At 37.1% G+C, this 27,089-nt stretch overlaps 1 protein-coding gene across 5 annotated transcripts in view; it reads right to left on the reverse strand.

The window, feature by feature from the left end:
- Window positions 1-296: 296 nt before the first annotated feature.
- LOC105428261 (dipeptidase 1) overlaps window positions 297-27,089 on the reverse strand; it is a 123,131-nt gene continuing 96,338 nt past the window's right edge. For 4 of the 5 annotated variants that reach the window (XM_089071859.1, XM_089071857.1, XM_089071858.1 and 1 more), the window contains exons 7-13: window positions 23,588-23,738; window positions 18,872-18,941; window positions 14,316-14,492; window positions 11,185-11,269; window positions 10,509-10,584; window positions 9,347-9,485; window positions 297-8,700 (exon numbers count right to left, since the gene is read on the reverse strand). In XM_089071859.1, coding sequence (XP_088927985.1) covers window positions 8,611-8,700; window positions 9,347-9,485; window positions 10,509-10,584; window positions 11,185-11,269; window positions 14,316-14,492; window positions 18,872-18,941; window positions 23,588-23,738 — 788 coding nt within the window. In that variant the 3' untranslated portion in view covers window positions 297-8,610. Of the gene's footprint in view, window positions 8,701-9,346; window positions 9,486-10,508; window positions 10,585-11,184; window positions 11,270-14,315; window positions 14,493-18,871; window positions 18,942-23,587; window positions 23,739-27,089 lie in introns of those variants that run through there. The other variant, XR_016138132.1, reaches the window with a different exon arrangement.

Genomic DNA, 27,089 nt, shown 5'->3' on the forward strand with positions numbered 1-27,089 from the left:
AGGAATACTATATATGCGATTTAAATTTATTCTTTTCAAGTTATTAGAATCTCTCAATTTTACATTGTCTTTGAAATATGAAGAAATGTTTTAGAAAAGAATAACACTTTACTTTTCTAATTGGAAGAAGGATTAAGCTTATCCTTCAGAGAAGATAAAATTTAGTACTGCTATCGTGTTTGCATATCGTAAGCAATCGTTTATTCATTTACTCTCTCTCAATGCACTAAATATTGTAATTAAAAGCTTTATAATATTTGGAGGATCACAAAGTAAATGTCGTATAGTAGGCCGGCTGATTTTGTAAATAATATTTATTAGATAATGTGTGCTTACGAGTATTAGGTAACATAATAGTACTCTAGGGTCCTTCATAGAAGGCGTACAAATCATTGTTCCAGCAATGTCTTCTAGATTAACGTAGATAAAATCATCGCCATCGCGATCGTCTTCGTTCGCTCTTCGCGAAACTTCGTTGCGCGAAGTAACAATTTTTAATAATCGACACCTAAAATCGAATCTCTCTTCTTCGCCGAGGTCGCGGGTTATCACTTCTCGCATTTATCGGTCGAAGTTTGCAAGATTACCTAAATCATCTCGATAACTGGGCCTACGCCGTAAAATGGCGCGTAATCCATGATATTCGCAAACTCCACCCTTGGGAAAATGCCTTTTTAAATATATTTCTTTCGCTTTATTTCTCTCTTTTTTTTTACTCGTAACAATGTTCTTTACTCCTTTATACTTGTATACGCGTACATGCTGCTAAAAAGTCAACAATCGTCTATTAATAATAAGAAATCGAATGGAAACGCTGCTGATTCATCGCTACAATGGCTTATACGGTATCGTACAGTATCGTAAAATTGAATTTCATAGCAGAGCAAGCGCGTCTAATTAATGTAAAGCCGCTTAATCGCGAAGGGCGAGTTACGCTATTACACCTCGACAAATTGGTGCGCGAGTTTAAGGGAAAATCGTTTTGCAAATTGCCGTCGCGATAAAAAGAGTCCGACCTTAATTACACGCGGACACGACCTCATTAATGACACGATTCGATTTTATTGCCGCAGTTCACGCGCAGTTTCTACGACGATCGACTCGACGTTTTTCTGGGTCGCTTCTAACATCAAACCAACAAAAATTCCTAAAATTAGTTTATACACGATCTAAGTTTATCTTTCTCACTCTCTCTAACTAAAACTTCTCTCAAGTAAATGCAATTACTTGTAAATATTTTCCTAAGTTTGTCGGAGCCGGCGAGCATGTGCGCTCGAAAAACGCGGCTCGACTTTCTTTAAAAAATCCTCGATTAATTAATTCCTATTCTCTTTGCGTTCTCTCGCACAAGTTTTCTCTCTCCATACACACATACACACTCTTCTCTCTCTCTTTTTCTTTTTTGTTACATATAGAATACTCCATAGCTCTATCGTCAATCCATCGTTTTCTTAAACTCTTCGATTAATTTTGATTTCAATTTTTAAATAAAAATATCAATTTTCAAATTATATGTAAATAAAAACGTAAGACTTTTCTTGTTATTTGCCACGAAAGCTTTTTGAATTAGTTTTGTGAACATTATTTTTTATCAATCTTATTTAAGAGTTACTTAATCAGAATATCTAATATTCTAATATTCTTTAATATTATGAAGAAGAATTATAAGAAAGGGCTCAAAATTAACGATTTGCAAATGAAGGAAACGGCGATAGGATTTTGGAATATTCTATGAATATAATATATATTTATCTGTCATCATATAGATAATAGCAAGTGAGTTAGTCTCATGCACGTTTTACGTCCGCAAGTACATTGATGTCTAATTTGTATAGATATTAATGTAATCACGTACATATCGGTATATATTTATAATTACGTTCATAGGATGTCATGTACATGTGTTTTATGTTTCTCGGTTTTTTCATTTTTTTACTCTTTCTCTCTGTCTCTCTCTTTCTCTCTGATTGTGTAGCTGTGTGTATATTATATCATATATATTTATATATATATATATATATGTATATATATATATACTAAGTTTCTTAGGTAGTAGGTATCAATAATGTCTCTTGTCTTTTTTTTATAGTGTTAAGAATTAATTTATTAAAACTTTCTCTATCGTCTTCTCTCATTTTCATAGTGTCTTTAATATCTGGCCGTGCACTTTTTTTTTATCGCACAGAAGTCTCTCTCGCTTATTCTCTTTCGTTCTTTCACTCTCGCTCTCTTTCTCTCTTTTCTCTCTCACCTCGTCACGTAGTTAAATTCTTCTAAAAACTTTTACACGCTGTATATAGTCATCGAACAGCTCGAGGCATCCTGCTGATTGTACTTGTATTTGTTGATAATGAGATTCTCTTTTAAACGCCTCCGCTCATTCCCTGCTTTCCATTTCCGAGTTCTCGCAAGCGATATAAAGGGGCGATGCCCTTCAGAAACGGTGTTTTACAAAGTGTCCCCAACTCGCGATTGTCGCTTCTTTTTTTAGGATTCATCTCGAGCGTTCGACAAAGTGATAAATCGAAAATGCGAGCGGGCGAAAGTTTCACGTCGTATCTCTGTCGAAGTTTGTCACGAGAATTTACGGCTATCCGCTTTTGAGCCAACTTGCACGACTTCTCGACGTCGATTCGACTCGTTTACGTCGATCGGCGTTGGCCTCGTCCTGAGATTCTCGACGTCAAAGCGACGACAAAAGACACGCGAAACTGAAATTACTATTTTATTCGAATAGTAAAGCGCCAGGCATGGAATGGAACTTGGCTAACTGGGAAAGAAGCCTCTACGGTGCCAGCGCGTGTCGAATCGAAAAATAAGAGAGAGGAAAAAAAGAGGAGAACACATGACGAGCTGGCGTTTTGTGGTAACTGATTTTTCCTCGCGTTTGCATTATTGACGCGTTGAGAGGAGAAACGCGGCGCGGGATTCTCGCGGGACGCGTTTAACTTTTCAAAACTCGCAACTTCGCCCGAGATAACGGGCGGGATCGACTATCCGCGTAGAGATCTCGCTTGTCTTCGCTCGCATTGCTCGATGTATCGACATTCGACCGCAAAACTTGTTTCGCGGTAAGTGATCGAGAGTGCATTATTCTCGCCAGACGAAGTGGAAAATCGTAGCTACGGCCGGAAACGTGCCGCGTTATGGTCTCTCGAGTACAGTTGCCGAGAAACTGACTCGCTTCCCCCGTCTCCTCCCGTGCGGTGCATTTTGAAACTACCAGTACGTATTTCGATGAAACGGTCCTGTTATCCTCTCATCCCGCGGGCTTGATATATTTCTTCAGGGAGAATCTCACGGAAGACCATCGTGTCGCGATTTTCTCAATTTCCACAAAGTCGCGGCGATCGCGTAAACTCTTTAGTCAAAGTAAAATCAGCCTGAACTTGATCTAAACTTGAAACAATACGACTTTTATCCCCTATCTGTGGAAGCTTCCCTCTTCGATAATCATATTTTTCCGCGTTAATTTAACGTTGTCGTTAATTTAACGCTGTCGACATTTCGACGTTAAAATCGCGAGTATCTTGTTATCTTAGCTCTTCTTAGCTTAGCTTCCGACATTATTGAAATATGTCCGGTGGTTTTGGGACATGTACGTACGCGAGGATGGATATATCCTACCTTGTACGTATGTCTCTTCTATCAAACTCGCTCGTTGTTGTGCGCTTAGACATGTCATTTTTTTCTAATTAATTGTATATAATGTAATAAGTATAATATATATTTTTTTAATCTGAGTTTCTAGGCAGTTGTGTGTTGTTTACGGTATATACATTAAGGTTTATATAACTAGAAGATTTTCTTTTCCTCTCTTCTCACTCATTGTCTCACCTCCTGCCTCTTCGCCTGATTTTTCTTTCGTTTCGTGTCATCTTAGAAAAAATGAATTCTATTTCGCATGCGTGATTGATCGCTCTACTTGTTTAGGTATTACAAAATGAACACGTTAATCTATCGGGAGAATAATGGTCGAGCTGTTCGAGAAAAGAACGTTTACATCCATCTATACACATATATTTACATATCCCTTTTTTTAATGGAATTTTTTTTTTACATCGCAAGTAATAACGTGGTCGTGAACGTAAGCCGAAACGTTGCCTCGAGGCAAATTAAATTCGAGGTGAATTATAGATTGTCCAAACGATACGAGACACGGGCGTATCGATAAATATTTCATTTCATCTACGTAAATAATTGACATTATTCGGATATAATTTTCGCGTCCTCCTTCTCGAAACGCTCGAAATTATTCCGTTTTTTTCTTTCTTTTTTTTTTTTTTTTTGACAATACATCTTCTTTCTCGCCTCGCTCGCATGTGTTGTTCACTCATACACGCTCAAAATTATCTATGATTTCCCCTCTCGACTCTCGAGTCGGTTCACAATATTTGTCTCGGCGTTTGCTCGCGCGGAGGGGGAGGAAAGATCCATAAATTATTTATAAAGAATAACCGACCGCGCGTTTGTTCTCATCTAAACGTAGTTTAAGTTACAAAAGTTTACATTACGCAAACGCTACGGAAAGAACGGTATGTGTGTGTCTTCCTGACGTCCTAATCGGTGGTATTGAGCAAAGTGCCATAATTACGTACTCGTTAGACTTACTCGGTACGAATTAGAAATTATACGTATCCTCCTATTGGTCGTTTATGCTACTTAACAGTAGACTATCTGGCGGTTACTTGCGTTATTGCTGCTAAAATTTATGTAAAAGGGAGCTGCACCTCGCTTTTCACTTTCTCTCTCTTTCTCTCTAATCAATTATCAATTAATCGTAAAGTTCTTTTTTTTGCATTTTAATAATTTTCGTATTCGCTAGAACTCTTGGGAGATAAATGTATGCTGATACCTTTATTTCGAAGGGAAAAAAAGGAATTTGCTCTTCTTGCTAAATCGAGATTCAAATGTTGCCGCGGGAGACGTACAGCCAACGATATATTTTTAATTAACGACTAAGTTGTTTAAACTCCCACATCCTTTTTCTCGGATGCTGCAAAAGCATGTTTCTTGTCAAGAGTCTAGTTCTTTGTGCGGACGAAAATCCCGTAGCTCGTGGAGTAGCGCTGCGAGTCGTCGAAGGCATCGATTGTTCTCACAAATACGTGTGCTTTCGCTCGTTAAGAGCGAGTTTACGTACGTATCGAAATATTTCTCGTAGATGTACAGTTCATGCTAGACTACTACGTAACGCTTCTTATCGTCTTTGTTCTACAGATTTCTATCCTTCCGTACTGCTATCATTTAACTGTGATATTAATAAAGTCGTAATCGGAAAATCTCGGCGCATCGACGAAATGTGCACGCTTTTCTCTTTGCTTCTGTCTCACAAAGTTCACTTCGATTAAAGCGGTATGATGGTCGATTGAGCTATAGATAACCTTTGTACCTCTTACTATTAATTTTCTGTATAACTATAAAAGCGTTTACAAGACTATGTGTGTGGTTTGTAACAAGATTTATAAATTAAAAATTATATTTATAATACCAAAAAGCTTCGGTGGATCTTTTTATCTTCTCTCTGAGGCTCTGGATACACGCTGTCTGAAATATTTCTCACAAAGTATCTGCCTTTTCCGTCTCACACAAGCCGCCTTCTCTGCCGCGTAGCTAAACCGACTATTATATCGTTTTAATAAATTGTTGAGCGTAGCGTACCCACGTCTTTTCAATTCGCAATAATCGTACACGCTCGACTTTCCTCGACGATACATTTTCTCCCTTCTGCGACACGCCCCGATTTTTTTTTCTTTTTTTTTTTAGATGGAAGCACGAAATGTTTCACGAGGCCCGCGGAAAATATCACAGCCCTGAGAGAAGTCACGAAACTATCCGCGACGCATCCAGGAGTTTCTTGGTCATAAAGTTATTTTGAAAGTAGCGTAAGTTCAAGTTTGACGCATTCTAAATTCTGGGATATAAATTCGTGCAATGTGCCCCTACGAGTTCTACCTCTTAAAACTGTTACACGCCATTTTCAAAATGGTTTGCGCAGAGCGGTAGCTTCCGAAGAGTATAGGTCGCGCGTTACATGTATGCGGGTGGCTTGTCAAATCGGCATCTTGTTTTCAAAGCACTTGTGGCTAAAGGACAATTCGGGTTCGTGCAATCGGAACAGCAAGTAACAGCGGTGGAATTCGAGCGATTGTAAATCGGTGGAATTCTACGCGAATATGTAAATAATCGGTCGCGAGTCGTAAAAATTGAATTTCGCTGAATTGCCAATTGAATCATTAATCAATGTTTTTATGTACTTTTTTTACATTTTCGAAACTGAGAATTGTACAGATGTAAGTCGAGGTGTTCGTAAGGTTCGGTATAAGTGTGGCTTGGCAGTGAAAATATCGGCAACGAGTCGACTCGCGTATTACGTACGAATTTGTAGGCATAATTAAGCAACGTGTCGAATAGTCGATATTCCTTAGCGATGCGGGCCAATTAAAAGCATTTAAGTGTTATCTATTGATGTAGCGTATATCTGAACAAGCGTTTTCATATCTCATATAAAGTGACAAACTGATTTTCGACAAAAAGAGAATCGACGCATCGATTATACGAAACTTCGATTCGTTGCGTTGCTATCAATTACAAGAGGTTCGCCATTAAGCGAAGCGGTTTGTTTTTTCTTTCTTTTATTTTTTTTTTATTGATATTCGCGCGGAACTATCTTCGAAGCGTTAATTAATCGCTAGAAATTTTAGTATCTCTCTTGCACTCTCAATCTTCTCCCTTTGGAGATTTCGTCATATTCGCACATCATAAGTGCACTTGTCTAATTCGATATTCATGTCTAGGGCGTTTCAAAACTACACTGACAAACACCATTGGTGGCGAATTCATTGACGAATTTGGAGTCATTCCATCTTAAAAACTATCGAAATATTAATAATTTCTCAATTATAAACAATTGGATATGAATAATCTTTCGTATATTATCTTTGAAAAGTACAAACGGATAACGAAATCTTACTCTTACATTTAATCTTAAGTGAATTTTAAGATAAGCTTTTATTTAATGTTCATCTATACATTTAATACTGGAAATTAAAAGAAGATAGATTTTTTTATTAAATTTTCTTCTTTATCAGGAAAGATTAAGTATAAAATTATCAAGGAATTCATATGTATTAATTTGTTGGAAAATTCAAAATTTTTACGATATAATATATTAAATTGATAATGCAAAAAGAGAAAAGTGCAAATTCCGGAGAAAAAATTTTTCTGTAAATATCACTGCGTTTACCTATTAATTTTTATGATTCTCGTTATATGAAATCGAAGTTAAGTATTTCTTAGGACGCAAGATATTTTAATATAGTATATCATTGTTAATTTATCTAAAAATTATAAAAGTTCGACTTATCTCTTTGGTTGGTGTATGACAGTGACGTCATTTAGGATCGTTCTTTGATTGAAAGTATAAAGAACGACTTGTAACGCCTGAGATGATAATCGTGTGTTCGATGCCAATTATTTCGTATTTCGACTTTTACTTTGAACGTCAGAAATCTTACAAGATTAATCACGTATAGTTGTCATATGCAATCTGTTCACATTCTTGCACATTTAAGGCTAAATATGATTGCCTGGTTCTGTATTTAATTAATTTAATATGTGAAGAACATGTTGTACGTGCTGGAAGCATGATATGAGAATCAGGCGATCATAATTGGTAATAAACATGCGCTGAGAATAAGACCTTTTATCTCTTTCAATAAAATTTCTTCGAGAATCCTTCTGATCGCCTTTGCGAAATGAATTAAGTGCATAATATTAATTATATTAATTATTATAACAAATATTTTCGTGAATTTAATTTTTTTTTCCTGAAGATTTAAAGAGCAAGCTTTGCTGCGATTCGCATTTTCAAACTTTCATATTTTTTGCGTTTTTTTAAAATTATTATTATTTATTTTATGTAGATACAGCACGATGTGCAAGATACATGTTTCAACATAATGTTCGTGCTGCAAATTGCCAAATAATGAACAAGTGCCGAAATTATTAAATCAAGTTTGATGTCTGAACGGAAATTCGTCTGACAAATGATCGCAAAATTATGCTGAATATTTTACTAGCGGAAGAAAGTACTCAGTTAAAAGCAATCATTAATCTTTCTTTAACATTATGAGATTACTAATTCTCGTCCAATATTACAAAATGAAGTGGCGTTTACAAGAAGCGGATAATTATTTTTCAAAAATCGCGATCGCAATTTACGCAACTTAGCGGTCGCTAAGTTAAGATCCTTTGAGATTCTTAACCGAATGATGTCGCGGGCGAACGGACTTGCCGTCCCAAAGGTGTCTCCGAAGGATCCTCGACGCCATTAATTCGCGAAGGACCGGTCGCATTCCCGCGCTTGAATCTTCGTCTCTCGTTAAGGCGCGACGGAGTCCCTGAAGTAGAAGTCGGCAGTTCTTTCGGTGTAGATTGGTCGATCGTTTTCCGTTGGAGATATCCGCGGCGAAGGGTCTTCTTATGGCACGATCCTTTGGCGATTCGGGGCACGCGTCCTTACAGGCTCCAGTAATACTGCGGCACTCGCAGGATCTTCGGCGATCGCGCAAAGTCAAGAAATCCCGGCACAATTGTCCTCAAAGAGGATCAAGACGCGCCATAGACGCAGGCCGAGTTGTCCGGTGGACTGATCTTCTCCACAGGTAACACCGCCGCTCTGTGCCACTCGTCACGAACCTGTTACCGGAAAAGATAGTGATTGCACACTGCGGCGAGATAAGAAAATGGAGAACGAGATTGACCTCGACGCTCGATATCGCTTCTGAAATCTTTTTCCAAAGATCATCGAGAGCGATCTCTCTGAAAAGAAAATTTGGAATCGCGATTGCTGTAAATTTGGTTTGCGAAAATGCTCACATCTAATTATTCAACTACGTAGTTCATTGTCCATCAATTTTTTTATTTTTTTATTCTAATTCGACTTGCCTTGAAAAATCCATTTCTGCTGGTTTTGCTTTTTTTTTCTTTTCAATGTAAAATCATGTTTACTTCATGTGTGAAAATGATTCTGAAAATAAATCTGCGGAAAACGGAGAGCGACGCCAAATTGTAATGCGCCCAATTAGCTCGGTGCGTGCTTACCAAAGAGTGTTAAAACTTTAATAACCGTCGTCCAATCGCGTCGATAAATTTAATGCGCGCGCAATTAATCGCAGTCAGATATTTGGAATTACGCAGCTCGCCATCGCGTAGGATTACACGTTTTGTTCGGGCGCGAGCGTTTGAAGCGCTTTTCGTTTACAACCGTCGTAAATAATGTGAGCGTAAAACAGATTGGCGTTTCCTAAAGCCCCGATTAAAAATGAGCATCGCATCCTGTTACCTGTTCGACTTTCGCGAATACCCTCAGCAAGTTGAGGCCAGCTAGTTTCTTGATGTCCTCCTCTGTCCATGTAGGATCCTCCAGCAACGTGGCCAATAGTTGCGGATACCTCGAGACGTCTTCTAAACCCGTGGGAGTACTGCAAAAGGGACAAATCTGATGATCGAACGATCTTTTTAACTTCACTGATTTGAGGTAACACTCAGAGAACGACGATAACTTTATCTGACTGCTGCTCGTCGTGTCATTTTCATTTTGTAAAAGAGCGCCACAGCTAAGTGTAACAATAAGCTAAGAATCGTCTGGTTCGTTTTGAAAACAATGAGTTATTTTTAACTAAAATGGCTTGGTATACTTAGCTTCAATTGATATTATTTAAACTAGTCTTTAATACTCGCATTTCTGCTTCGCAATTGACATATGTCCCACGCATTATTGCAGAGATGTAAACTTTCTAGATAATTTCTGAATGATTCTTATTATGGATTTTAAATTTCAAAATGAAAAATGAGAAAATGAGAAAAACATAATTAATTATTTCTTTTGTGAAACTTATCTTTAAATCAAATATGCAATGTAAGTTTTAATTATAAAATTATAAAATTGTATGTTTCTGTTTAGGAATAATATAGTTTAGTGAGTTTTATCAACAATGTTCGTAATGTAACATGAATATAAATTTTGAATATAATTTTTGTGGCCGTTTTATGAAGAAACAAGAGCCGAACATTTTGGATGGTAAACTAAAATAAATTTGGGGAAAAAATTACTGTGTGACGAAAAAGAGGCATGGAAAGTTATGTTAGCAGCGATATATTTTACTATGCATTACAAGAACCATGATAGGCACTTTGTGAAAGTTTCATGGCTGTGGAACAAAAGCACTTCCTTGGGCATTGTTTCTTGCGTCCCCCGTAAAATTAACCTCACGGGACTCACGCGCTTTTCAAAACAAGCGAAGCAATTATCCCCGAGTGTTGTAAAAGTGGAACTCCATGGGTTAAATACATATTTACGTCGGCTTCAGATTTATCGCGGTTTCGCATCTTTCAACGAGATTAATCGCAAACGTTATTGAACCAAATTAATTTTATATACAACGTCGCGTCTCTCTGAGTGCCGCCATCTCACGTGAAAATGGATATAGTGAAAAAATAATTACAAATTTATCCCGTCGAAACCCGCTCCGATCCCAACATGATCGATTCCCGCCACCTTTCGAATATGATTGATGTGTGCTGAAACAATATAGGACCTTAATCATTCTGTCCTGGCGACGACGCGTAAAATATATTTTAATATATTTTATCGCAAAATATATTTTAATATAAAATATTTTAATATAAATGCATGCACATTTACCTGTGGGAATAAAATGTGATTGGGGAGTAAGTACGCGGTTATACACATGAGATAAAGCGCTTATGAGGTTGTCGTGCACAGGTGGATAAAATAAAATGTGTTATTATCAGGTTGACGAACTTTCCAAATATTTGTGAGCGTAAAATAAAAGTAAACATATATTCCATGTGGAAAAACGGCTGAGTAAGATGAATTGCATGATTCTTGCGATATTAAAACATACATGCTTGTTCCTAGTTTGAAAAATATTTGAAGAAATATTTCATTATTTATTTTATTATAGTTTATTATAGTTTTACGTCTAAGAAAAGATGCGAGACTCGAGAAATTATTAAGTTTGCATTGGAAAACATTTTAAAGTAATATAAAATATGACATGTACGATAATTGCGCGACTGTCACATGCAATATTGATATGATATAATTTATTCCCGGACCGTAACTTAGCACGATCTCGGGAATAGTGTTGCACGTACCAATAACGTCTTTTATAGTAGCGGTGCTGTTGCATGTTATGAAGTAGGTATAAAAAGGGACCATTGCCACTCCGCCATTCTTAGCCTGTGAAACAGATGCATTAATGTCATACACGCTGCGCGATCGTATTTCTTTCGATGTTTAAATGCATGACACGAAAATACATCGTACGCAGTCATTTGCAGTAAAGTCATAATGTTCATCGCACTACTGAAACTTAATTGCAAAAAAGTGATTATTGAAAAAATCTTAACGGCTATTAGATTAGAAATATTTTAAAATCAGATATAAAAATGAATGCAATACTTTTATTTATAATTTATTTTGTTAAAATATCGGATGTATTTTTAATCTTAATTTATCAGAAAATATTATAGTGTATAAATTGATAAGAACGAATTTTTAGGTTTTTCATAACAATTTATTACAATTATTAAATAGATATTATATAATAATTAAAAATTAGTACATGGTTTATTTTTTAAATATTTTAATTTATTAAGCGAGAATAAATTTGTAGTTTTTTAAAATTTTGACATAACGTAGGGTGTCGCAATATGTTACAAAATCTACTTTAAAAGAAAGATTTGTGACATGCTTACATCAAAGAAAACATTTAAGAAAATAAATTATGATTAATGAATAAATATTATTAAAATTAATCAATAAAAGTTATTCCAAAAATACCGCTTTTTTTATTTGCTCAAATCTTTTTTTTTTATCAAGTTGACTAAACCTATTGAGAAAACTGTTTCAAGGAATAAGCAATTGTCTATTTGATACTTATCCCTGCTTAAACTACAATGTTAATTAGGGCAGCAGGACGACGCGGTTAATAACATGTTACCGGACAAGCCAGCCAGGCTTAGATCGCTGTTACTCATCCTCTCGTTCTGTGAGTATAATTAAGGGAATATTGATCGCCCATGGAGAGAGAAGAGAGTGAAGTTTGTGGATATAGAGACGTTACGTAGACTTCAAGAAATTAAGTTGGTTAATTAATTAGTAACCGTCTTGTTTCTTGGGGATAATTAACAATGATAACACGCGTATTATCTTACAAGTTGAAGATAGATTTAATTGAAGATATGTCTGTCGAGGAATCAGTAACATGATATATTTATTCAAGAACAATATGTTATTAAAAATAAATTAACATATGGCCAAAACTAAAAATTTATATATTTATATATTTATATATTTATATATTTATTGTTTATATGTTATCGTTATTATTGCTTTTACTATTTATGTCTTGTAATTTTATACATTTATAATTTATATTTTTCTGAATAATAAACTTTTAATTATATCATTATTAATTTTTCACATAATTGAACGTGTATTTTCAAATTGCAGTATTTAGAATTTTGTATGGATTCACATAAATAACGATATACTATGATACCATGGAACAAAAAATTTGTATCCTTTGCGATAAAGCTTGAAATCGAGTTAATCGGCAATAAGTTGAATTTAATTTTGCTAACTTAGAGCTCCTTGAGCTCATCATTGATTCGTCAATCGTTAATCGACGGGCGCGCGGCACGAGAATTGGGATGAAATTTTAATGAAGCGTCGCGTTTAAGTCCTTACTCGGCCAACTATTATACGATTAATGAAACGTCAATTATCATATCGCGTTTATGCCTCTCGCGAATTTAATAGGCGAGGAAAAATTTCGGTGCGCGGTTGAGAGGACGAGATTAGCGTCAATTGGATTAACGCCAATTGGTGGTGGTGGTGGCTGGGGCGCCAGAATTACCGATAATAACGCGGATTAAGCCTCGAACTTCTAACACACTCTCGTGCTATTTCGGCGTGTTGTTTCCGGAAGGTCGCCGCTTGAAATCGTTTTGACATATCTCCACCGCAAGCCTCGCTCCGCGTCGATTGCGAACAGTTTGCGATTATCTCTATGGCTCGAACTCAAACAATTCGCGCCCTCGACGTTACTTTGTATTTGGTTACACAGATGCCGGGCGTTCTTGCACACCTCCACTGCGCGCATTTTACAACTTCGCGGATTACGAACTACTCTCGTATCGCGTATTCCGTTCGCGGCTAGCTCGTATGTATTGCTTCTCTCGTATGTACGCTACGAATTTAATTTCGATGTTACGCATCTCACCCCCGGATATCAGATCTGTCGATAAAACTTGCGCTTAATTATTCGGCACGGCACGCACACCTTCGTTTTGCTTTCGCATCGCTTTTTATTCTTTTCCATTCATACTTGAACGATCGCGATATATGAAACGACAATCGTCGGCAAATATTTATCCGCTTCATTTTTCCTCGAAATTCGAACCCTATTGTATATCTTTAATATGCTGTCGTATATTTTACTATACTCTTCGCGCATATATATATGTTTTACACCAACATTATTACCAACAATATTATTCCGATATAAATAAACATTATTTTAATTACAATTAATTTCGATATGTTTAAATAAGTTTTTCTACGAGATCGGAGGCGCGGAATGTTTTATTCCCCTCCGCTCCTCAAATATTACACGTATCGCAGTTCTGCGGGGCAGTTGTCGCACACCAAACTAAACCGTACCCAAAACCGAGCTTCGGGGTGACCCGGTTGGTCCGCGGCGTGTATGTACGCTGACCCGAAATCAAATAATCTCGGTATATCTCGAACAAAGGCTGCAGCCGCGGCGGCGGTCGGCAACTTTCATGCGCGCCGGTTTACATTTTCGCGAGCGCGCGCTTTGATTTTCTCTTGATTCCCGTCCCTTGTAAGCGCGCTAGCGGAGAAATATCTTATTCGTTTTCCGTACACGCGAGTACTCCGCGATATTTTCTAACTGACCGGCATGCGTAGTACCGAGAGACCTGAGTAAATAAATAAATAAATCCACCTGTGCATATTGCGATCGACGTATATATCGCTCTTTTTTTTTTTTTTCGCGACAACGTGCTCCGCCCCGGCTCCGCTACCTGTTTCCGCGAGAAATGCGCTAATATCAGCACCGACGGGATGGTAACCGAGCTGATCCGTTTATCCTTTTCCTTTTCCACGCTGTTTCCTTTTACGTTTTTCCCCCCTTTTTTTTCCCCGCTCAGTCCGATTGCATTCCTGTTTATCCGTATTTATGCGATGGAACACTCACCAGATTTCTGAGCACGTCGTCCGGCACGTTTCTGGTAGAATTGCACAGCGCCCTGGCAGCGCTGTGCGAGAAGATTACCGGCGCCCTCGTCGTTTGCAGGGCCGCCCTCATCGTTCTTGTCGAGACGTGCGAGAGATCGACCAACATGCCCAGCCTGTTCAATTCCCTGACAACTGCCTGTGGAATAATGAAACGAATGTTAAAATCACTTTTATCCGCACAAAGTCATGTGGTATCTTAGAAAACGATGGAAGATGGAATTTAAAAAAAATTATTTTAACACAGCAATTTTTGCAAAAAATAAATAAATTATGAATTTTTGTAAAAAGTAATATAGATAAAAATAAGTAAAGAATAAATAAAGGAGATGTTACGCACCATTTTAGGGTTTGATCTGTACTTTTTAGATATTTTCGGTAAATTGATATGTTCCAATATATTTTTATACTTAGAAACATACTTTTTAAAAGAAAATACTTGATAATAAATTATAGGAAAAAATCAAAGTATCGTAAATTCTTAAGTTTGAGGCGATCGAACTATCGATTGGGATGATGGGTCTGGAACGAGGTGCGTCTATTTTGGCGCAAAAACAGGGAGGAAAGGATCGACCGGGAACGGTGAGAGAAAAATATCATGGGAAACGAAGGAAATACCGGCGTTTCAACCAACGAACATTAGCTGGGAACGCAAGCAACCATCCGTTTCATCATGTGATAACGGAAAAAAGCTTCGGTGTATTGGCGGATAGTTGATGCGCAAGCTCGAGCTTAATATATTTCTTTGACCCTCTGCTATCATAAATGTTAATTACTTGGATGTCTTATCTTGAAAATAAAGTAAAATTTTAATTATGAGAAATGTTGTGAGCGTTAAAACGAGCTCATAAATTAGCGCAGCAATTTTGTTCAATTTTCCGGTTTGAATTCAATTTATATCGCTTTTATGATTGATGGATTATTCAATTAAACTAGTTTGGGATTGCTAAAAATAATTGGCAAACAAACATGGAAGAATTAATTGCTTTACATTTTTTTTTACTTTTCCTATTTTTGTTCTTTCAATTAATAATTTTGAGTAAAGTTGAATAATTCTTATTCGGATGTTCCTGCGTATTTTTTTACAAACGTCATGAGCAAATTTAGATAAAGGTAATTTTGTCAATGGAAGAAGAAACGGAGAGAGTTGAGTGGAAAAACAAATCAGTGATTTGAGATCACAATGGTCTCGTTTTTCCAGCTTTTAACTGTGAGGACTTGCCTTTCTTGGTGCACTTGATTTCACGCAAACGATGCGAGCGTCAATGGCAGAAAACGATGCGCATTGTTTTTGCGGAGAGACGCTCTCTCTACGCGTTGTTTTAGCGAAACGATTATGCGAATAGAGAACGATTTCTTATCAACAGATTAATGTGATCGATAAGTAAAAAATGTTGCTCGCATGTAAAATACAACAAAAATAAAATAACGAAAAATAAAATCATGGACAGCTGGAATAGACGAATAAACAGCTGGGAAATTTTATCGCATAGAGCTATAATTAATTAATAAAACGAATTAATTAAAAATATAATCTAATTAATAAAAGTTAAAAATTATTTAAATAATTTAGCATATAAAATATTCTAATTTACGCTTCAGTAATATACATCGCTGATCTTTTGATTAAGTTAGGTTTAATCGGAATAATTTTCAATTATCAATATCGCATAATACCGGTATCGATTTTTTTGTGGAAATCGAAGAAGGAAAATCGATTTTGCGATAATCTGTATCGCCGCAAACAAAACTACGAATTTTCGTGTGTAACCCGATGCCTGTTGCTGGATATCGAGCGCGCGGCGAGACTAGTCGGAACTAATCGTCGCATCCAAAAGCCGCAATAAAATCAAGTTCGCGTTTGCAACCGTGACAAATACAACGCCGCGAGCTATCGCTATAATTCCACGGTGTATCACTGTGTCGCGTGATTCAAAATAAATACGGGTGTGCGTGCGTGCGTGCGTGCATGCATGCGTACGTGATGCATCGTGGCCGTGTCGTACGCACACTCGCGTTACCCGCGTATCTGGTGAATAATGGGACCGGAAAATATGGGTCGTTCAATAGAAATAACAGACTAAAGGAACAAGTAAGCAAAGGGCAAAAATGTCCAATGAATTGTGCGCTCGTTCACACACGCACATACACAACACGCGCGCGCGCGCGCGCGCGCGCCAAGTCACTCTCTTCGTTGGGATGTATTTCGCTGTCCATCGTCGGAAATACATGCCGGTATTTGCAGTGGCGTGACGCTAAATTGTACGCGGAGACACGAGCGAGGAATTTTTCAAATAATTCCATTTGTCTTTTTGAACGAACCGCGACGTCGCGATGCTGCTATTTGAAGTGACATCCGTCTCGGCTGAAACGTATCACCGAATGCACAAAGCGTCTGGTTGCGATAGATGCAGATTACGAGGTAGCAAGTTATTCACTTATGATGCTCTTCAATTGCTTAAATAGCATTTCAAGTCTCCTATTGTCCGCTACGCGCGATTGTGAAGGTTCGTTTCTTTCTTTCGTTTGTATTTCGAGACTCTCAGGTACGACTGCGAAAGCGGAGAGAATTCTCTTTCTCTGAATAGACCTTTGTGAAAAACCGAACTAACGCATACGAAGTGGGTTATTGTCCCTGATAAAAATATTTCGGTATTGCAGATGGGAGGGAGGGGAAACGATATTACTTCCGGGACTTGTAGATTATCGGAATTTCGCCCAGTGCCAGGCTACCAGCAATAACACTTTTGTACCGCTGGTGTTTCAATATAGCCAGCGGTGTGTTGCGACAATCGAGACACGCCAGGCAACGCGACTTTTCGTTTATGTAGTAAACAAAATAGAACACGGTTGAGATCGCCCAGAAAATTCTTTTTTCCAAGTAATTTATTGTAACCGTGGGTCAGTCACATTTGCCGTTTTTCGATAGTCAGTTACAACGTATACCGAAATGTAGACGAATTGGTAATATTCATTAATTAATTAAGCTTCCTGTTTGCAAATAAATAAATAAAAAATAAATTGCATCTGAATAAAATATATTACTGATTGCTAAATATAGGGAAAACAAGGAAATATTTAAATAGAATATCTATAATAATAAAAATTATTAAAATTTTGAAATAAACAATGATGACTCGGAAGATCATCACAGCGACAATAAATTATTATAAATTTTTTAATTGTTGAAAACTTTGAGCTGTTTAGCGCTTTACGAGAATGTCAGTTACAAACTGCGGAGCATTCAGCGACGCGCATAGAATTTTTCTTTGGAAGATCTGTCATTTATTAATGACATTTGCGAGATTTACCCCCTCCCTCCCCGTTGCAAGGGGGATGCGAGATAACGAAGTGATTCTCTTGATATACGCTCTTACGTGTCTTCCTCGCCCGCGCATTTACCTCCCCTTCACTTCTCCCATCGTCCGTTATTTCTGCTAAATTCCTCCTCTCCTCTTTTCTTTTTTAATCGAAAACTGCTGTTACCACGAGAGAGTATGAATTTTGACAAAAACTCAATCGATCCGAAACGATCCGTTTCTTTTTGGTTTCTTTTTCCGGATGGATTTCGGGATTTGCACGACGCTAGAATGGCAGAAATTCGCCCCGACGAGATCGCCGAACGCCGACCGAGCCTGGTGCGTTAACGCTCGAAATCCCTCGACAAATTCCACGCGCGCGAAAGTGGGTCGGGATATAATTTTATGAACGCGGCGGAGCGACGGGAGTGATAAACGGAATGTAGGTCGGACGCGATCGGTCGCGTGTTCGTTGACGGTTACGTCGTGGAAAAATAATTCGAGCCATCGAGATCGTGAAGCCGCGATCTAAATCCCACCACGAAAATTGGGAACGTCCCTGATGTAATGTGCCGTCGTGACGTCTCGTTTATTTAGATATTTCGGAGTGAGGTAAGCCGTGGGGAAATTTTGACGTACAAGCGCGAAGCGCCGGTAAAAATTAACGGACATTACTTTTTATCAGTGTATTTATGCGATTCATTTGAATAACGTCCGCTAATAGTTAATGATTTAGACGATAAATATTTTTAACTCGGGCAATAATATTACTTGGGATGTATCATTGAAAGAAACAATTTTGTTATTTGCCTTCGGATATTTTTCACGCGTTTTAACGACGTGAGATATTCTCTCCGGTGTTCCACGCTGATATTACTATTTATCTAAGGAACATCGTATTTCCGTAAAAAAAAAAGCTGAAAATATTTAATGCAATATTCGCGCGCAATATTATAACGCACGAAATTCATAGTGAAATTATAATCTAAACTGTCGTGCGGTCGTTTCGCGGAATAATGCCGGGGCGCGTCTTGGCCGGAAGTCTGCAGTATTATTTTTCTGCAGAATGTCGCGCGACTCCCGCGTCCGCGGTCGTAAAACGGAAACTTTTTCGGAAGCGTCCATGTACACGCGGGCATTTTTTTGCGAACGCGATATTTCCCTGCTCGCTGAAAAAGGTAAATCCGCAGTAGAGCGTGCAATGTAAATGTTGACTCACTTTCCCAAATTCGCTGAGGCCCGGCGTGGAGTCCTGAGTGTTGTTCGTCTCGCCAACAGAACAGACTGCCCTGCCAAGAAAATGTCTGTTAGAACGTCGGTTTGCGTCTCTCGCCGCGAAAGTCCAGCGGTCACACTGCGTGCTACCGCTTGCTTTCTCTCCCCTCGGACGAGATTTTGGAGCAAATCATATTTTCTCAAGTATCAGGGTTGTAAAATTTGTAAATTCATACGTACTACACGGATACGTTCATCGTGCCATATTTTTTCATTTCTAAACGTGAAATGAAACGAATCGCAAATTGTTTATCATGGAAGCGTGTATTATTCATAAAAAATTAATTATTCTATTTATTTCCTCTACTATTCCTAAAGATATATATTCATGTATCTGATATCATATAAATATATTTTATCATAAAGATTTATGTCCGAACAAACCATGATTAATTGCGCGTGAGGCGGTAAAAAATTTTTTTTTCGTATATTTGATTCAAAAATTCATTATCATTCTGTAGTAAATTTTTACATTTTTAATTGGATTAGTAATAAATATTGGACATATACTGAGATTTAAATTTCTTTCTACTTGCACTCGGATAGGCATATTCGAGAAACTTTGGGTCAAGTGATTCAGGTCAAATGTGCACGAACTCTGCTTTCGGGGTTGTGCACTTCGTTATCATATATGTTGACTTTAGAATTGTTAAAGCAATTCGAAGCTTATCCGAGTTTCATGTAACTTTTCGGAAGTAACACGTATTTCTATTATTTATTCCAGTTGTCTTGCTGACTGTTAAATACAAATTAATTGGAATTGGGAAAAGTTTCAAAATATCTCTAAAACTTTACCTCGAGATACGAATATGTAATGACTATGTAATGATTATGTACAAGATATGTTTCGATATATCGATTTAATGTAAGAGCTTTTACAAAATACAAACTTGATATTTCCACAATAAATTTTATAGAAAACTGTTTATCTATTGTAATTTATTGTAACTTTTCAATTATATAACTTCATAGTAAATTATAAATATTATAATATAATTATTTAATACTTATAATTAATGTAATATCTTATTATGTATTTACATTTTTAACACTAATTTTCATAACTAAACATTTGCACAGCTTTAATTCTTGTTAAAAAAAAATACATTTTTAAATTCATTAAAGAAGTTATTAAGTAAGTGTTTCAATTATGATGAATATATTTTGCATTTTATCTCTGTCTACTGTTGAATACACAGGAAAAATGGAGAAAATAAAAAAGAGAAGGTTAAAAAACAAGTGGTACAAAGGCGCGAATGGTATCGAGAATCCGATAATTCTTCATGGTCGATTCTCGTTTCCAAACGTGGAAACGCTAGAGATGATTCGGCATCGTCATCTAGAATTGTAGAAAATTCAATCGGATCGACAATCTCGCGTCTCCAGGGAAGACGCGCGACAGAAAATGGAAGAAAATGAAGAGAGGCAAGAGAGAAAGAGAGAGAGAGAGAGAGAATAGGGTCAAAGGTTGACATTAAGCCTCGGGTACACGTCCGAAAGCAATTCGGATATTGTCTCAATAAAAGCACGCTTTTCCTCATGAATGCCGGAAATCTCAGACCACAGAGATGAAACCGCATTTTTACGACGAGTTTTCTTCAAATGTTCTCTGTAGGCGGTAGGCTGCATCTTTTTCCATTTATGTAACTATCATGTATATCTTCTGCGTTACCAAAAATTGTATTATGTATGTTGCTTTTTCTATTACGATTTATTTCGACGTACGTTCTAGAAGTATTTGGAAACTTTTTTAAATGATTAATTTGAATTTAATTGAAGTAATTCTTAAGTGAAGGATTGTTTTTAAGAATCTACTGTATATAACTTTAGAATTAGAAAAAAAAGTAAATCATTTTTAATTTAAATAAATATATTACTTTTGTTTTTATCTTATAGATATCTCTATAACTTTTCGACATCTATATCATTATTTCAGTGATATATTTATTTATATGAAATGAACTCCTTGTTCTTTTTTCCGTGATTCTGATGGAATTCAATTTGATACCGAGGAAAGAGCCGTCTCGTATATATATCGTAAGGCGACACATCGGCGTAATTTTTGGGGGGGGTCAGAAGAGAAAAATATGTACTATCCGAGAATAGAGATTTGCACGTAAGGGTGCCCGACATGACTCCCGATTCTTATTTACTGCGGTAAGCATCGCGGCTCGAGGGAGACATAAAGCAGGCGAGCATTGGAAAGAGCACGGCGAACCAGGTCGGTGCCCATTGTCGTATAATACTTCGACCTTAAAGTGGCGTTAAAGTTAGTAACATCGACGGTCACCGTCGTAATTTACATCCCCGAAAGCTACCGAGGCATCCAGCGTCGCTCTCCTCGAGGCGTAAATCCTATTTCGCGTGGCAGGGAACACAGAGTGAGATTATTACGGTTCAAGCATGATTCTCCGCGCTCGTAAAAGGTACGGTGGGTACGTACGGTCGATCAACGCGGTTGACGATCTCCGAAATTCGGCTCGAAAAAGAAATAAAACGGATGAGAATCATACAACATGTAATAAATATAAATATGAAAATGAAATAGCGAATGAACGAGCGAGAGAAAGAGAGGGTGGGAGAAGCATATTTTCGAATACATCTTTGTCGAATCGCCAAAGTTGTCGAATCATTTCGACAACTTTGGCGTTGCGAATTAACGATAGTTCACAAGTTTCGTGAGAAAAAAAAAGCAAGGAGAACGTCCCAAACTTTAGTTTCCGGGTTATGAATATTATTATGTTAAAAAGGTAAAATGCGAAGTTTTGGCGAAGTTCGAGAAAATAAGGCGAGAAGTCGGATGAAATTTTTCATTGATTGCGAATAAAATTTTTTTCCGACGGGAAAGATCTGTGTAAATGACCGTGGCGCTGGTAATTAAATGAGTGTGGAGTTACACGGGAGTCGAATGTTCCTGTTTCGCGCTCGTGTAGTTCTGTTTTATGGTCCGCGTAACTCGCAGCTCGCAAATAATGTACGTTGGATTTTCCGCGAAAACGCAACTTGTCGCAGTTCACATGACCCGGATCGAACCGACGCATAAAAGCAAGGACTTTATTTACAACTCCGCGCGGTATGTGGCATCAAGGGATGCATAAACTTCGGATTAAAGATCAATGTTCGAGGTGGAAGACGAAAAACGATTCTGTTCGAACATTGTTTGCCTCGCGATTTTCCTCGGTCCGGAAAAAACAAGTGGATAATAAATTAATGTGTATAATAAAAATAAAAGTGTTGTCGTACAATGTAGAAGAATAAACGTAGAATAAAAGGCTTTATTAACTTTAAACTCTGATTATGTCGTGGATATCGTGGAATAATTTGTTTCTATGTTTTCTATGTTTCTTTCTCTCTTTTTTGTTTCGATATATATCGCGGGAAGAGATATGGAATTATTTATGTTTCAATATTGTAACTAATACGCAAGGGACTGCAGCAACGGTATGTAAAGTAATATAAACGAGAATCATATTATTGTAAATTTTCATCAAAACGTTGAAGTTGATTTGTCAAGTCAACTTTTGGAGACAAATAGTATAATAGAAACAGCGTCAAGCAACATGTGTCTGATAAATTGAAAAACGAAAGTAGAATAATCTAATATATAAATATATATACATATATATCCGAAAATCTCCATAATCCAGAAGTCAACTTTCACAATTTAGTTTCCTTAATCAGAGTGCCTTAGAGAGAAATATATATATTTCTTTACAGGCACTCTGATTAAGGAAACTAAATTGTGAAAGTTGACTTCTGGATTATGGAGGTTTTCGGATAAGATGTTCTATTCTCGTCTCTTTTCCTCTGCGAAATACTCTTCTTTTACCGTAAAGTTTCTTTTTCGAACGCGCTGGAAAATAAGCGGCAGCTTTGGGGTGCTTTCGAAATTACCGAAAAGAACTTCCGGGCGTCCAGATTTCAGGTTATTTCGGTTCTCGGTTAAGCCGATCAACCGTGGAATTGGTTTGCCTCTAAGAGTGGATCGTGATACGAAGTACAACGAGTCTCGAGTAAAAAAAGGTGGATGTTCGATGAACGAGCGGCTTGTACATGGGGAAACTTCTTGAGCGAGAGGTAAGAGGAGGCGCGACAAGAATGATGCCGAGGAAACAAAACACCCTATCTTGATCTCGTGAATGAGAGGATGCAATCCTTCAACTTAATGAATTGTCACATTGACACGAGAAATATAACATCAAAAGTGAAAATATAATTTCTAGTAAATTCACGTTTCAGTGGAGAATCATATATCTTAAAACACTTTTCTAAATTATAAAACAGTTAATCTTTTCTGTGAATTAAGATGGGATTGACTCATAATATGTAATAGGTATATATATATATATATATATATATATATATATATGGGATCATCTTGTTTTAAATAAAAAAAATACTCTTGTAAAAATACCCTTGCTATAATCTATTTTTTACCATAATTCATTTATAATTTGAAAACCGAACCACAGGATATTAGCTTCTCATTTTTTTATTACTTCATTTTTACTCGTGATTAAATTCGATCACAACGATAATTCTTTATTATCTCGTTAGTTTTTTCTTATCACGTAATCGTTAAAGTATTATTTCTCTCATTGAAATCGCGATAAATTAATTATTCACAAGATAGGTACACTCTCTCGTAGTTCATACTCACCAGGAGGTATCGCACGCATGTGTCAGTGTGAGATATCGCGCACCCAGGCCGTAAAACGTCCTGAGAACACCCAAGGAATTCCCCAAGGAGTGACCACCTTCCACTCCGATTAGACTTGCGATTTTGCCTTCTCTATGCGCCTCGATGAGACCTACACACATACACATGTATCGTGATTCAAATAAAAAAGATCTCGCGGTGTCTTTATCTTAGGTTCTATGATAATGGAAACTTCATCATTTTTTATCGTATTAAAACCTTGTAAGTACGCTGAAAACTACGATAGCGCTGTCTAGCGATGAACTTCCGAACTGGGAATACTTAAACCTCGGGAAACATCTAAGTACACGAGTTATTCGAGGCTCATCCTCTCGCGGAACTTCAAGTCATCTTCGGTGAACTTTGCTCTCGGCCGAATTACAGCTTCTTCGCTTCGCGAATCAGCGAAGTTTCGCCCGTTTTTTCGTCGTGCCCGCCCAATCGACGCGAGTCTTATAATTCTTCCTTTTTTTTTTGCCCTCCCCGGGCGAGATTGAAGTGACACTTTATGAGATTAAGCGGGGCTCCGGGATCGTGGAATTATGGTGCTCATAGATTATTTACGACCTTCGTCGGTGAAGAGATCGGACGGAATCTCGAAAAGTCGGTCGCGCTTTGGGCAGGTCGAGAATGAATGAAAAGATCGGTAAAAATCGGCTTTCAGATCCGCTTTCGGAAGTGCTTTCAAGAAGTGGCTGTCGATCGCCTCATTGAAACTTTTACACTGCAACGAGACGGTGGTGGTGGGATATTAAGCTGGCTGATTTCGTATCGTATTTTACATCGAATATGTCGATTCGCGCGACTTATCTATTTAACTGCATATCCTGGATTTAAAGTCCATTTTGCTGCGACATTAAAAATTATATGTATCTGTATCCTCAAGATCAATACGTTCATTGGACTTGTCTACTTTTTTTTATCATCCCGTTGCTTTTCATTCGCTCACCAATAAAAAAGATTCTCAAAATCACATTTTTTAAAATATTATGTTCATTTACGTCACTTATGACATCTTGTTCACTTTTCTGCTTAATCGTCAGTTAGTTGTTATTGATGCTAGTTAAATTAATAATAATTATAATTTAATTAAACTTGTAGATGGTTGCATAACTACGTTAAATAAATCCAGGAATATGTGGTTATAATTAAAAAACATTGAATAATTATGAAGAAAAACTAAAACAATAAATTAATATTAACCTAAGGTTTTTACGCGCTTGCTTGATTCACCTTTTATCATGCCATACGCTAAGTTAAAGCATTTTATAGCATTTAATGGGATTTAATACCTTTTATCTTGATACAAGAAAGCCGCATACTCTCTTTAGAGAAACGCGCCACTGATCTCGAAAATTAAAAAGCTGTAATCTTCTCTTGTAACTGTTCTCTGCTTTTTTGCTGCTTTGAACGAAGCTCGCTCGGAAGCAGCTTGCTTTTTTCCAAAAAAATAAAATGGATGTAAATGAATATGTCCTCTGTTTTAATAACGTTCCTGTTTTCATTATTAATCGTTATATTTTTAGTCACCTTTTTATCAGGTACGTAATGTAGCATCTAAGAATGATTTCGTGAATTGTACATAGTACGGTGATGATAACATATAATATATGAAAAGAAGAAATTCTTTAGGATTAAATAAAAATTATTATATAAATTTATACTTCAATGATTTTATTTTTTGATTTTAATCTTAATCGTATCACTGTCATGTCAATGTACGATAACTGTCTTGTTATTATTGTATCTTCCCCGTACAGACTAGAAGAAAGAGGAGCTGCGAAGCACATTCTGCCAGTTATTAACAGAGTTTTCTTGTGCTTTGGCTCGTAAAATTCAATGTGGTAAATTTTCAGAATTGCGATTTTTTTTATCTGTTGGGATGTCGTTGTGAGACAGGTTCGCATGCACGAGCCGCTGGCTTTTCCACCTTTTACCTTCTTCGTGTGCTGCGACCTCCTTTCCACTTCCCACTTGGCGAAGTTTCTCGAGCTTATGAAAATGGCTGACAGCTTTCCGGGCCGGGTTACTCGCGGTAAGTTCCATTGCGATGCTTTCGTTGCGAGGCAATGCCAGTCCCATTTCTTTGCTCAACCTTCATATTTCCCTCTTTCATATTTCACCGACGTGCGTAACTTGATTTTGCGTACGTGTCCAATCAACTGTCCATTTGCATAAGGGTGTTTCTCGTGAAGGGATCGAGCTTTTTACTGAAAGATTAACTGTCGCTTATCAATCACACAAAATGTTCAATTTATAAGATATTTTTTTTCACATAAAGATTCGTATTAAAATTATCAAAATAAAATTTTCTTATAAATATAATAAAGTCAATTATCAATCTGGAATAAATTACACGTTTTTCATTATACGATGTGTACAGCGTTGAAAACTTATTCGTTATGTTCTTAATCGTTTTTCGGTTATTTATGCAGCACTCGCAGAAGCTTTTGTAAAATGTTATATTCTTATCTCTTTCTCGCGCGACCTCGATTTGATTTCAACGAGCTTATGAAAATGGCAGTCGGGTTTCCGAAGTGAGTTACTTGTCGCAAAAACTTTCACAAGCTTTCGCGTATATCCTTCCCGCCATCCTCTCTTGCTTGGTATTTTCTTTTCTTTCAGGCTATGCGCGCAGTTTGTTCTTTGTTTTAGTGCCGATGTTGTCTCGATATATATTCTCTCTTTTTTTTTCTCCGAGAGCGTATCGTAAAAGTAGCTATTGCATATCGATGAAATTTATTCTCCATTAGTTGATTTCACCAACATTCCGCAAATTCTCGTTAACAAACGATAGATTGACCCATCAATTTTTAACGGCAAATGAGTTTTCGTTAAAAATAGGGATGGTTCAACAGTCATCAGGCGCTAATGGACGTTCGCGAAACAAAAAATTTGCATCCAACGTTTTATAATCTTTTTAACCTTTAGCCTGTATTGAGATAAATTTTTGACATACCTAATGGTTTATAACAAGTTTCTAAAAATACGGAATACCGTATATTACAGCTTCAATTTGTTTTCCCTAAACTCGTAAAGTAAATAAAATTTGTAATGTACAAAATGTTATCGCGTCAAGCATTACAACAAACGCATTAAAATAAACTAGTCGGCATTAACTCGTCAAGATTAGTTCGAACTGCCAAGTGATAAAGGTGAAAGATCTGACATTATTTCTCGCAATCTTAATGTTCTTATCAAGTCTTCTCTTTGAATGTTACATCTCTATTGTCTCGTGAATTAGTAGGAAACCTTCGTCGATTATGGCATGGGCGATAGTCTAATACTTTTGTCCACTGCTGATAAATCTTCCACAATACCAAGTTACGCCATCGAATCGAATCCAATAACGACTTTCCTCTTCAACTTTGGAGAAGTCGAGCAATTAATAGCGGTCCTTTATCCCCTCGAATCGTCCCGATGAGAAACTTTCTCCAAGACGCTTTCATATCTATTGGTACCA

The sequence above is a fragment of the Pogonomyrmex barbatus genome, unplaced genomic scaffold, assembly GCF_055798465.1.
Source record: "Pogonomyrmex barbatus isolate J1 unplaced genomic scaffold, ASM5579846v1 scaffold12, whole genome shotgun sequence".
Taxonomy (NCBI): domain Eukaryota; kingdom Metazoa; phylum Arthropoda; class Insecta; order Hymenoptera; family Formicidae; genus Pogonomyrmex; species Pogonomyrmex barbatus.